This window comes from Lynx rufus, unplaced genomic scaffold, assembly GCF_022079265.1.
Source record: "Lynx rufus isolate CCGP_SWC_20201006 ecotype Redwood Valley unplaced genomic scaffold, mLynRuf1.p SCAF_12, whole genome shotgun sequence".
Classification (NCBI taxonomy): domain Eukaryota; kingdom Metazoa; phylum Chordata; class Mammalia; order Carnivora; family Felidae; genus Lynx; species Lynx rufus.
Window position 1 is genome coordinate 36,029,627 of NW_025814826.1, and position 14,125 is coordinate 36,043,751.

At 37.5% G+C, this 14,125-nt stretch overlaps 1 protein-coding gene and 1 pseudogene across 8 annotated transcripts in view; one reads left to right on the top strand and one right to left on the bottom strand.

The window, feature by feature from the left end:
* The window catches only part of WWP1 (WW domain containing E3 ubiquitin protein ligase 1), a 129,713-nt gene that overhangs the window by 79,089 nt on the left and 36,499 nt on the right, over positions 1 to 14,125 (top strand). For all 8 annotated transcript variants that reach the window (XM_047074100.1, XM_047074097.1, XM_047074101.1 and 5 more), the window contains 3 exons: positions 1,456 to 1,792; positions 11,834 to 11,929; positions 13,511 to 13,685. In XM_047074100.1, coding sequence (XP_046930056.1) covers positions 1,456 to 1,792; positions 11,834 to 11,929; positions 13,511 to 13,685 — 608 coding nt within the window. The remainder of the gene's footprint in view (positions 1 to 1,455; positions 1,793 to 11,833; positions 11,930 to 13,510; positions 13,686 to 14,125) is intronic.
* On the bottom strand, positions 10,057 to 10,565 carry LOC124507752 (60S ribosomal protein L26-like; annotated as a pseudogene).

Sequence of the window (14,125 nt, forward strand, 5' to 3'; positions counted from 1 at the left end):
TTTGCTCAGGTCATGATCTCATGTTTTGTGGGTTTGACCCCTATGTCAGGCCCTGTGCTGACAGCTCAGAGCCTGGAGCCTGCTTCAAATTCTGTGTCTCCGTGTCTCTCTGTCCCTCCCATGCTTGCATGTGCTCACTCGCTCGCTCTCAAAAATAAATAAAAACATAAAAAAAAAAAATTTTTTAAATGAACATTAAGAGGGTGCCTGGGTGGCTCAGTTGGTTAAGTGTCTGACTTCAGCTCAGGTCATGATCTCATAGTTCGTGAGTTTGAGCCCCGTGTCGGGCTATGTGCTGACAGCTCAGAGCCTGGAGCCGGCTTCAAAATCTGTGTCTCCCTCTGTCTCTGTTCCTTCCTCACTTGCACTCTGTCTCATTAATAAAACAACCAAAAAATTTTTAAATGAGCATTAAATTGTATTAGTGGATCCCAGTAGTGAGTCATTTCTTTAGAAGGTGTAGAATGAATTTCTGTATCTTCTGGCAGTCCACTGTAGTACTATCTAAATGCCACTATTTCCCCCCATTGACATTTTTGATAGTAGCTACCATTTGCATAGGAGAAGGAGATTGAAAGGGATCTTTAAAAGTTTTTATATATAGGGGCACCTGGGTGGCTCAGTCGGTTAAGTTCCGACTCTGGCTCAGGTCATGATCTTGCAGTTTGTGAGTTCGAGCCCCACGTCAGGCTCTGTGCTGTCCGCGCGGAGCCTGGAACCTGCTTCGGATTCTGTGTCTCCTTCTCTCTCTGCCCCTCCCCCACTTGTGCTCTGTCTCTATCAAAAATAAATAAATGTAAAAATTTTTTTTAAAGTTTTTTATATAAACCGTGCAGATTTTCAGAATTGATCATTTGGAAAAAAAAAATGTTATCCTCATACTGGTTTTTCTTTTCCTTAAGTTAAAGTTATTAGTGTGTGCGTATACAATTTACCCTTGAACAGTGAGGATTGGAACACCAACATCACCCCCCCACAATTGAATGATTTTGTATAACTTTGGACTCCATCCCCCTCCCTGCCGCCAGGTTTTAACTACTAATTGCCTATTGTTGACTGAAGCCTTACTAGTAACATAGTCAATTAACACATATTTTGTAGATCTGTTATATACTGTCTTCTTACCGTACAGTAAGCTAGAGAAAATGTTAAGAAAACCAGAGAAGGAAAAAATACATTTACAGGTTTGTACTGTTTTTATTGGAAAAAATCTACATATAAGTGGACCTGTGAAGTTCAAACCTGTGTTGTTCAAGGGTCAACTGTATTCTTAAATTTTTATTATTTATATATTCATCCCTAAATATGAGCAAGAAAAAATATAATCTGCCTTATTTATTTTCATCAGTATCTGATACATTACTCACCGTCAGTTAGGTACTGAATCAGTGTAACTGGTGAGTTGTTTGCTTTGTCATTTCCTGATAGTTCGTCTTATTGATTTTCTCTTTTCAGTTAATGGAGAATCATCCTCATCTGCACCAACTGATAACGCTTCCACTATGGATACTGTAATAGTATCTGAAGAAACCGCCTTGTCTTCAAATTGCACTAATACTACTGTTGAAGATCCTCCAGTTCAAGAAATAATGACTTCCTCAGAAAACAATGAATGTATTCTCTCTACTAGTGCAGCATTTGGATCTGAAGCTAGAAGTACTTTAGACCCTGCCACCTCTAATTCTGGAAGTAGTTCTGCTTTTGAGGCAGCCAAATTAAGACAGCCAGATGGCTGTGTGGAACCTGTACGGCAACAGTCTGGAAATGCCAACACAGAAACCTTGCCATCAGGGTATGTTAAATATATTTTGTAGAAGTTTGACTTAATTTGAATAGCAACTTTTTGATAATACGACTCTTGAATGTGTATGTAACATTTTTCAGTTGTTTAGTAATTTGAAATTAAAGCTGGAATCTGATTGATACAATTTGTGTATTTGCCACAAAGTACTTTTTAAAACTAAGAATGCTCACTTATGAAATATGTGCATTATAAAGGGAAAAGAAAAAACCTGGGGTTAGTTTGCAGGACACTCTTGATTTGATTCTTGGTTTATTTTTACTTTTAGATAAGAATGATCATAACACTATGTAATTACCTCAGTTTTCCAGCTTCCTTTATGGTCTGCTCCCCAGGCCCCAACATAGGCCATCCTTTTTCTTCGTATTGAGTGCTGGGGAAAGTCACTTAACCCTGCTGATTAGCTCTGTTACAAACTCAGGTTTTCATTGCTGCTTAATAATTCTTAGTCTCTTTTAAATTTCCCATTGCAATTATTCAGCTTCCCAAGATTTCCTTTAAAGAGTATTCCGTGTCTGTGTTCCATTTGGTCACCTATTCCAGCTTTACTTAACATGTTTTTTTGATTCTTTTCGTGGTTCTGATGATACTAATATTACTGAGTCTTTCTTTGTCTCCGACTTCAAAAAGCTTATTTATAGTGGCTCAGACTTGTAAACATATATGCAGTACAATTTGACAACACTGTACTAGAAATATGGACACAGCACTTTCCTACACAGCTTACAGCAGTTAGAATGTCTTCTCTTAGAGATATTGAAACTGCACTTCTAGAAGGTCTTATTGCCCTCATTTTGTCACCAGTCACTGTGTTCACAGCCCTGTCTTATTTTCTGAACTGTTTTTCTCAGTGCTCTCTACTGGCTCATCTGATTTTGGTCACTGCCTAATCGTGGTTTCAGACTTTGGTCTTCTGCCTGTGCTTCTTCCTCTTTTGGATCTCACACTGTCCCAACTTTATTAAATCTGTATGTCCAGGCCAGACCTTGCTCTGAGCTTATTTTCAGCTACTTACTTACAATCCCATCTTGTTTCCTGCCAGCATTTCAGACTATACAGTATCTTCCTTCTCTCTCAGAAATTTCTCATTGTCCCTTTGTTTTCTACCTTTGGCAGCCTAGTCATTTATCCTCATTTCATATGTCTGCCACTGTGATATATACATGTAAGAAGCTGTTCTATTAACCTCATGGTCTGATAGGAGGATAAAGATAAGTAAACAGCAACTATACAGTACAGTTAAAGCCGGGCTAGAGGTAAGTTTAGTAGGCTGTGGGTGGGAATATATACAGAGAGAGCTTGCAAGGGAGTAGCTTACACTTTTGAGATCAAAGAAAACTTTTAGGAAGAGATGACCCTTAAGTGGATTCCTGAAAGAGGAGTAGGAGTTAGCACAGCAATAATGGAGGCACCGATAATGGAAGGCTGACTGCATGTTCAGATCTCTAGCATGTACAAAAACATGTAAGTGAAGCTCTGGAAGTAGTATTTTGTTACAGTTTGAGTTCAGCATTTGAGGAAGTGACCTATGTAGCACTGAAGAGTAAATAATCCTATGAAGAATTTTGTTTACTTTTCTAAGAGTGTGGGAGTTTTTCCTTGAAAACTGTGGATAAACATTAATGAATTTTGAGCAGGGGAGTGGCAGAGTTATGTTTGTATTTTAGTTAGGTTCTTAATTCTAGCAGTGGTATAGATAGATTAGGAGTTAAGGAGACCATTGGGGTGCCTGGGTGGCTCATTCTTTTGAGCATCTGATTCTTGGTTTCGGCTCAGGTCATGATCCCAGGGTCATGGGATTAGCCTCGCATCTGGCTGAGCATGGATTGTGCTTTGGATTCTGTCTCTCTCCTCCTTTCACATGCACTCTATTTCTAAATTAAAAAAAAAAAAAAAAAGAGTTGAGACAAGTAAGTAAAGATAGCAGCCAGACTGTTTTATAAATGAGAGAAGCAGGGGGGTACCTGGGTGGCTCAGTCGGTTGAGCGTCCGACTTCGGCTCAGGTTATGATCTCACACTCCGTGAGTTCAAGCCCCATGTCAGGATCTGTGCTGACAGCTCAGAGCCTGGAGCCTGCTTCAGATTCTGTGTCTTCCTATCTCTCTGCCCCTCCCCCACTCATGCGCTGTCTCTCTGTCAAAAATAAACAAACATTAAAAAATGTAAAAAAAAAAATAAATGAGAGAAGCAGGCATTATGATTTAAAGTGATAATAAGTATATATATTTAATTTTGTGGGGGCCAAATAAATGCTTCAGCATGTCTGTAGCTATCATGTGATCTTTGTGGTAACCTATGTGATTTTCAAATTGCAGGTTGCAACCCATTAGATTATGATCAGCATTTGAACACATAATTTAAGTAAATCAATATAGACAAGAACAGAAAATACTGAAAAAGTATTAGGTGTAGTAAGAGTAAACATTTCCAGAAAGTTTATTTTTCTGGTGTGTGTTTGTGTGTATAAAATCTGTAGGGAAATAGCAATCTAGTACACACAGATGTTCATGTAAAACATATTTCTTACTCTGTTAGCTGTCATCAGAAAAGTTTAGAAGTTATTAATCCAGGTGAGAAATTAAAAGAGTCTGCAGTAAGAGATGCTAGTCTCTTAGGGTGATGATAAGATGTGTCCTGGTAATTAGTTGTAAGGAGGTAGAAGAAAAGAAGAGTGGAACCAAGGTTGATTCCTCTGGCTTAGGCAGTATTCTTTGTGTAACTGAGTTAGCAGTTTTCAAAACTACATCGTTTCTCTTTCCTCAAAAATCTTAGTTCCTGTGTTTCCTCTCTTTGGTAACTTGCTCAGTAATTCAGATAACTACCAGTGGAATCAGAGTGCCTGGAATCACGAGTGTTCTCAAGGAACAATGTTCCATCCTGGAGATGAATTTTGGGTGTTATGCCAAGCATGATCTCACCCAAAGGCCTTTGCATTTGCCCAAACTTTTGTGTGGAGTGTTATACCTCTGATATCTGCACGATTCATCCAGGTCTCTGCTCAAATGTTACCTCATTACAGGAGCATTTCCTGATTTTCTCTGTTTAAATCAGGTCCCTCAGCACCCATCCCTTTACTTTGCCTTATTTTTTCCTAACCTTTTCTTAGGAAAATTTATAAACATGCAGAAAACTTTAAATAATTTTTCAGTGAACATCCCAATGTCTACCACTGCATTCTGTAATTTACATTTTACCCTATTTGCTTTATCTCCTATCTCTGCCTCTCTCTATCCATCTAATTTTTAAATGTAATTCAATAAGTTGCAGACATCAGTACATTTAGTTCCCTCAGTACTTTAGCTTGTATGTCATTAACTGGAGTTCAATATTTGTGTAAAGTTTTTTAGGTAAAGTTTACATAGAAGGACATGCCCAAGTCTTAACCATACTATTTTGATGGGTTTCAACAAACACATATATCGATTAACCCAAACCCTTACTAAGATTTCAGATATTACCATTATCCCAGAAAGTTCTCTAAAGTACCTTTTTCAGTCAATCACCGTTCTGATTTTTTTTTCCACTATAGGTTTTAGTTTTTCCTGTTACAGAATTAATATAAATGAAACAGTGTGAACGCTTTGGAGTAGGGTTCTTCTAATCAGCATAACTTGTGTTATGTTAATCACCACATGACACATATTTGTTTGTTGTCAATTTTCTTTCCACTAGACTAGAAAGGGCTTAAGTTTGTCCGTTTTGGTATTCTTTGTACCCAAAACCATCCCTGCTATGTAGCAGGTACTTGATAAATACTTGTTAAATAAGTGAGTTAGTGCTTGATTAAATGATTTTGAGTGAGTGAACAATTGGGCAAAAGCCCTGGCTTGTAAATGCTTCTGAGGAAATAATTAACAAGGTCAAAAACTCCTGAAAAATTCAAGTAAGATAAGAACTGAAAGTCACCAATTGAATGTAACTACAAAGAGATTATTTATTGTTGACCTTTGACAAGCAGTTTCTGAGAAATAGAGCTGCATTCAGAGTCCTGTGTGATGGAGTGAATGGGAGGGGTAGAAGTGTGTAGTAAACTTTTAAGGAGTAAGAGCTAGTGGACACAGAGAAAGAGGAATGTTTGGGGGAAATTGCAGGAAAAGATACAGAGCTGAGGGTCAGTTTTTCTTTCATAAAAGGAGAGAGACTTTAAAGTAGTGAGCTTCTGATGGGTAGGAGTTTGTGGACATAGGTTAGCAGTAGAGGAGAGAGGTAACCATTCTTCATGGTTTATGAGTAGGCAAGTCTTACTATCTACCCCATTATCCAAGTTTGAAATCAGCAGTTATTCAAGAAGTAACTAAATTCTCTTATTCTTATTGTAATATATTTCACAAAATTCTTCCACATTTACTTATTGTTTTAAAGCAAGTTCCTTGTTCAGTGGTAGGTTTGGAAATTTTATATACAATGTCTTAGTGAGACTATATCTAAATACTAGAAAGGAGAGTATTATGGTTGGGTGAAGTGTGGCATTTATAAATTAGCACCTAAATCTATGAAATTAAAGAATTCTATTGAGAAGTCTTATTCGGCCAGGTAATTTGCACTTACTGGGAAGTATTCATGAATTTTCACTACTGGGATGTTCTGATCTCTTGCCAATTCCAGCCCACCACTTGTATATGACCCACAGGCACAGCTCTAGCAGGCTGTCACTGTGAGTCACCCAGACCAATCCAGAATATCACCCTTTGCTCTGTACCATCCTTTCTCCCCACCAGTACCTTCTTCTGTCCTTGCTGCCCAATGCCTTAGTCACCACCTACACATTGGGGACTCACTTGTGACAACTGCCATGCCCCAAGAGGTAGAATCTCACTTTGGGAGTGACAGCTCAGCAAGTTGCCTCCCCTTGGACTGGCTGCTAGGAAAATGAGGTGGGGCCATGACAGGAGTTTTTGCTCTTATTATGTAAGTACTTACAAATATTATTGACTTTGCCTTTTCACCCACAAAGCCTAAAATATTTACTCTCTGGCACTTTACAGAAAAAAATTTAAGAAAGGTAAATTCTGTTAAGAGCAAAAACACTGAAATCTGGAAGTGAACCCGTTTTGGAAAAATTAAGAACCAGTGGCTAGCATTATGCTTGGAACGTGAGTGCTTACTGAGTATTTGTTGAGTGTTAAGTTGGGAATATTTGCAGTTTATCTGAGATAAACCTAGAAAAGGACTTTGTAGCCCATTATATAGATGGAATACTTGGTTATGTTTATTTTTTCCCTCAATCTTAAAATTTGTTTCTGATCACAAAGCTAAGACATGACCAAATAAAATACTTAAGTCATACAGAAACACTCAGAGAGTGGTGTCTATATTTTATTCTGGCAGTAAATATTTGAGAGCTTCTCTGTATCAGACTTTATTCCAGGCCTGGGATATTCAGAGGGCCAAGAGAGCCTAAGACTCTGCTGCTGTGAAGGGTGTGTAACAGCAGGCTGAGCAGCTGGGGCCTTGCATACATAACCTACTCAGTAATGTCATATAGTGACAGATTCTATGAGGAAAGATAGAAGTAGGTGAAGAGGTTAGAGAGTAACTGTAAATTACTGTTTTGCATACATTTATAGAATTACTTTAAGAAACTGGTATCACATTCTACATGGTGTTTTTCAGTTGGTTTTTATTTATTTTTTCAAGCTTTCATTTTAATTCCAGTTAGTTAACATATAATATTAGTTTCAGAAAGATTTTTTTTTAAGTCTATTTATTTATTTTAAGAGAGAGTGAGAGCACAGGAAGGGTAATGAGAGACAGAGGGATAGAGAATCCCAAGCAGTCTCCTGTCAGTGTGGGACTCGAACCCATGAACTGTGAAGTCATGACCTGAGCTGAAACCAAGAGTCAGATGCTTAACTGACCAAGCCACCCAGGCAGCCACCCTTTTTTAGAAAGATTTTTTTTTTTTTTAATTTTTTTTTCAACGTTTATTTATTTTTTTTGGGACAGAGAGAGACAGAGCATGAACGGGGGAGGGGCAGAGAGAGAGGGAGACACAGAATCGGAAACAGGCTCCAGGCTTTGAGCCATCAGCCCAGAGCCTGACGCGGGGCTCGAACTCCCGGACCGCGAGATCGTGACCTGGCTGAAGTCGGACGCTCAACCGACTGCGCCACCCAGGCGCCCCTAGAAAGATTTTTTTTTAAGTCTATTTATTTATTTTGAGAGAGGGAGCTAGAGCGCAGGAGTGGGAAGAGAGAGAGGGAGAGATAGAGAATACTAGTTTCAAGTGTAGGATTTAGTGATTTATCACTTACATGTAACACCCAGTGCTCATCACAGTAAGTGCCCTTCTTAGTACCCATCACTCATTTAACCTATCCCCCCACCCACCTCCCCTCCAGCAAACCTTAGTTTTTTCTCTGTAGAGATTTTAAAAAGGGACTGAAAGCACATCTCATACTCATCAGAATGGCATTAGAGTTCTTAGAATCAATGCAAAAAGCTGTTAAGCCAACTTAAAATGCTGAGGGAAACTAAATGCAACCTGATTTCTGTAATCAGCCAAACTGTTGAGTGTGTGCACAGAATAAATACATTTTCAGATATCCTCGGTTTCCAAAGTTCATTTCCTGTGTATCCTTTGTTAAGAAGCTACCAGGACTTGTGTTTCTCTAAAATTAGCTACTGAGGGGTGCCTGGGTGGCTTAGTCGATTAAGCCTCCAACTAACTCTTGGTTTCAACTCAGGTCTTGATCTCGCGGTTTCCTGAGTTCGAGCCCCACATTGGGCTCTTCCCTGGTGGTACAGAGCCTGCTTGAGATTCCCCGTCTCCCTCTCTCTCTGCCCTTCTCTCACTCGTGCTGTTTCTGTCCCTCTTAAAATAAATAAATGAACTTCAAAAAATAAATAAAATTAGCTACTGAATGTGAAAGGCATGGGCTTCAGATCTCAGGTGTCTGATAGAAAGGGAGTGAAAGGAATCACCAGCATGATGGTAAAAGGGGCCCAAGATGGCAGATGTGCCGCAGGCTTCTCAGTTGGCCAGACAGGATCAGCAGCTCATTGTGAGGCAGAGCTGTGATTGGTAAATACCTGATGAGTCTGAATATTTTGAGAGGACATATATACAGGTGGAGAAGTTTTGGGAGTGAAATTAATAAATACATAGAAACTAAGAAAATGGGAAGAAAGGAGACAAAAGAAATATTATGTTCCATGACTCAGCTGTCAGGAGAGTTTTACATCATATAAGGGAAGGACACAGAATATGTGTGTATGTGGAATGGTCGAAGGAGGGTAAGTGTTGCAGTGTATGTGTAGATGGATGCAGGAGAGAGACTTCAGCTGAAACTCTCATAGTGAGAAATCAATATACAATGTATGAGATGAAATCTAAAATAGTAAAATAAGCTTATTAATATAAAAAGAGGTAAATACTAAAAGAATTGGCTGAAACAGTTGAAAATGTTGCTTTTGTGGAATGGAAAATGAAGTTGAGGGGACATGAGGCACTGTTTTTTGTAGTGAGCCCTGTAGACTGTATGTGTGAAGGTGTATGTATATCATTATACAACTATGAATGTATAAAATTATGTGAAAGTATGTATAATTTTGATAAAAATATTTGTAAAAGATGGAAATCTGTAAGTTTTGCTATAGAATTGCAATAAAAATTCAAGAACTGATTATAGGAATTAATACCTAAAAATAACAAAACTACCATTATCAGGAGGTTCTTGAAATTTCGTGTATATATATATATATTTTTTTTTTTTTTTTTTAACGTTTATTTATTTTTGAGACAGAGAGAGACAGAGCATGAACGGGGAGGGTCAGAGAGAGAGGGAGACACAGAATCGGAAATAGGCTCCAGGCTCTGAACTGTCAGTACAGAGCCTGACGCGGGGCTCGAACTCACGGACCGTGAGATCATGACCTGAGCCGAAGTCGGACGCTTAACCGACTGAGCCACCCAGGTGCCCCGAAATTTCGTATATTTTTAAGACATTTGTTTTTGGCTGTTGAGCTTTGATACAAATCAATAGCCCATTGATAGTGTTACAGATATTCCCGAAATGTCTTTAAAATGAAATTCCATATTGGAATCCTGCCTTCCAATGAACTTTTATTAAGTGAAAATACATAAAATCTGAAGTTTCAGAGGTTTTTTTTTTTTAGTGAAATGTTTTTTTGTAAGAAATATTTGAATTTTTGTAGTATAGGGTAGCATGAATATTCCAAAGTAGGATTTTATACAGCAGAGATTTTTTTTCATTTTAACAGTTTTTTATTTTAAGTTGTATATCAGGTTACTTTATTCTTGCATCTTCTCAATTGCCCTATTTCTCAATTTGCCCTATTCCTTTCCTAACATGGCAAGATTTGGCTTACGTAAAGTTCAAGGATCTTTTTGTAGTCTTTGTCCAGTTTTAATCTAGTGATAACCAGCTCGCTTGGGTGAGTGCCCACAAGGACAGTTGTGCCTTTTGCCTTCTCTTGCTGAACTCGTTAAATGTAAATGATGTATTTCTTCTGTAAACCTGGACTACTTTGCCAATTTGCTGACCTTTATAGTGTCCTCGCACAACCTTACTTTATCATCCTTTCGGATGGGCATGGATCGAATGTTGTACTTCTGTCTCAGCTCTTTGGAAAGAGAGGAGGATAAAATCTTCTCCGAATGTGGGGAGGTGCATTGAAATGTCTTTCATGGTTCTTGCTCTGGTTAGAAGTCACAAAGGGATTGAACTTCATTTTGGCCACTGGTGCTTCAGTAATGGCCACAAAAGGGAAGAGAGCAACAGGGATTTTTTAATAGATCGATTTAACAACTTACATGATTCTGAGTCAGTTGTGAAGTTGGGCATTTTTATTATTCATAATTCTGTTGAAACATTTTGTGACTTGTTTGTCAATGAGCTTAATTAAGCAAACTATTAAATTTTTTTGCATGCCTTTTTAAAGTAAATGTGTGTGGGGGCGCCTGGGTGGCGCAGTCGGTTAAGCGTCCGACTTCAGCCAGGTCACGATCTCGCGGTCCGGGAGTTCGAGCCCCGCGTCGGGCTCTGGGCTGATGGCTCAGAGCCTGGAGCCTGTTTCCGATTCTGTGTCTCCCTCTCTCTCTGCCCCTCCCCCGTTCATGCTCTGTCTCTCTCTGTCCCAAAAATAAATAAATGTTGAAAAAAAAAATTAAAAAAAAATAAAGTAAATGTGTGTGTATGTGTATACCTTGCTTAGGGAATAGCTTAATATGTATGGTCATTGTGTAAGAAAATAATAATGACCTTTGTAATCTAAAAAGAATCAAATTGGGCCCCTGAGTTTAAGAGAAAACAAAGTTCTTCCATTTAGTCTACTTTCAATTGAAAACAAGAATGTTAAACTCAGAAATATGTTTTATATTTAACATTTTTCTTCTATACCATATTACAGAAAGAACAGAGAAGAAACAGGAATCACAGAGAAGAAAATGAGAGTAGGGAAAATAAGAGATTGAGAGTCTTTGAGATAAAACAGGAAAAGATGAAATTGGAATGTTCATAAACAGAGTTTTACTGAAAACAAGAGGGAGATAGCTGTACACAAAAAGAAGACACTATGCATATAGAAGAATTTTCATGGAGCAGTGTCACCACATACTTCTTTAATGCAATATCTATAAAATCTTACAGATGCGTATTTTTTTAATTGCAGGCAGAAGTGGATATTACCTCATTAACATTTTGTGCCTTGAGTGTGGTAATAGGCTGAAAGTTCCTCTACCTTTAATTAAATTTGTCTTTTCTGATGAATTTCTGATAATTTTCTGGTGATAAATTATATAAATTAGTAACTTTTAAAAACATTAGGTATTTATCCTCCTGTACTGACTATGTATCTACTGAGTTGCCAGTACTGTTAATAAAAAGGTAATAATTAAGAACTGAAAAGACACTAATAATTGGGAAAAGAAATTTTATATGCGTGTGTATATATTATATAACCTTTTAAAGTAAAACTTATTTGTAATTTTCCTGAATATAAGAAGGAATTATTTTTCAGGTTGTCTTATTTTGGTATCTTTTAGTTTCATTTTTGCATTTTTATTAAAGGTGGGAACAGAGAAAAGATCCTCATGGTAGAACCTATTACGTGGATCATAACACTCGAACAACCACATGGGAGAGGCCGCAACCTTTACCTCCAGGGTAATGTGGCATCTTTATTCATCTCCAGTTGTGTTTTATCATACATTTGATTTCTTAAATTTATTACAACATAAAATGATTCTTGTGCATGTTATATTTTCCTTCATTTATTTGTGAATAATGACTGTTCAGTAAATGAGATTTGTTATATTGTATCTCTTTTACTATTAGTCTGAAGGGGCTTCCTCAAGAGGTTATCAAATACTGGCATGTGTTACTGTAGAGTAGCTGTAGAATTTTGGTTCAGTTTTAGTGCTTGTCATTCATTATATTTTAAGGAATGAAAAGCATATTTAGGAAAATTTATGTGTGTGTTCTCCAAAGGTAGTGATCTAAGCTGTATTATTTCATGAGATCTAATGACATAAGAGACGTTAGAGTAGTTCAAAGTTATGATCTAAAAGATTGCTACAAGTAAAATTATATTACATTATGGCTAAAATTATAGACAGTCTTAAATGAATAAAAATATTTCTATTACACACTATATAAATTCATGCCGTTAGGCTGTATTCACAAAATTGGTCTTCCTTTTCATTTGTGCTCTTATCTTTAATAGCTCTTCATACATATTGTGCTGATAGCTGGTTGAGTTATACTGTTTATATTCTCCTTGAACTCTCTGCCTGGACTGGCAGTATCTCCTTATTGTCTTTGCTTCTTGGAATATGTCCTTCCAGATGCAACTTAAAGTCCACCAATATAAAACACATTCAAAGTCCAGAATATTCACAAAAATACGTTATTTTTATGTGATGGGTTGCTGATAGGATTCCTAAATCATTGTATAAGTTAATGGCTTATAGAAGTGTTTGTGAGAGAGGGGATGGGGGCATAATAGGAGGACCCTAGGCTTGCCTCGTCCCTCGAACATAGCTAGATAACTAAGTTAATGGCATGAATTGGCTTTAGGGTTAACTGAACCCTGGAGGATGGGGAGAACTCTGGTTGGTGGAGAAATAGGGAAGGGCATTTTGTTTTGAGGGAATATTCAGAAAAAAAAGGGATGACAAAATGAAACATATACATTTGAGACCAGCAAGTAGTTGATTTGGCTATTATGTGGGCCTCTTAAAAGATCTTAGGGGAGATGAGGCTGAAATGGTGAATGGGTTCATTTTTATGCTGTGCCGGAGAGCCATGATAGGTGGAATGACATGATTCGATCTGCATTTGTGTTCAGCAGCTGTGTAACAGCAGGATGTTGAAGACCTGTAAGAACTGAGTTACAACCCTGAATGTAGGCAGTGGCTAGAGGGACAGATTACTAGGTATATAGTAAGCACTCAGCAACTTATCAAGAAAAAGAGGGTGGTCAGATTGATACAGAGACTGTTCAGTCTTTGGCCCCCTTTTTAGAAATCATGTAGTGGTAGAATGGGAAGATAATTTACCTAAAAAGCAAGTTACATGTTTGTAATTTCTCTGAAGAATATCAATGTTCACATTTTTTTGAAGTTGTTTGCTCATGTCTCAGACTTGATTTTTAAATCATGTGAGTTAGGTGTTAACTAATTACTTTCCAGTTTCTTATATTAAGACATTCTTGCTTACTTTTTATTAATGCTTATCCTGTGGTAGTTGGGAAAGAAGAGTTGATGATCGTGGAAGAGTTTATTATGTAGATCACAACACCAGAACAACAACCTGGCAGCGGCCTACCATGGAGTCTGTTCGAAATTTTGAACAGTGGCAGTCTCAGCGGAACCAATTGCAGGGAGCTATGCAACAGTTCAACCAACGATACCTCTATTCGGTAATTAGCACATTGTACGATATCAACACAACTTTTTCCTTCAGGCATTTGCTCTTTTTGACTTTGGTGGTTTTTAAATGTTATAGACTGCATTGCAAGACATTTTTTATTTACTCTTTAATAAGATATAAGTATTTCTGATACACATACACACTTTAAGCTTTTTTTTTTTAATTCTAGTTTACTAACATTAAGTACATACTGTTTTTTATCTTTACTAAATGGTAGTTTTCATAAATGAATTTCTTAATGAAATAATTTGTCTTTACTAACTCCCCAATCCTCCACCTTTAATTAGAACCATTTTGCTTGCTTTAAACCAAACCAGGTACCTCCTGATTTTACTTAAAGCCAGTCTTGCCATTTTCCAGCTGTTCTCATTCCCATCTCAGAATCTCAGAAACAACACTTTCATGTGTTTTGGCCTACCGAAGATATTC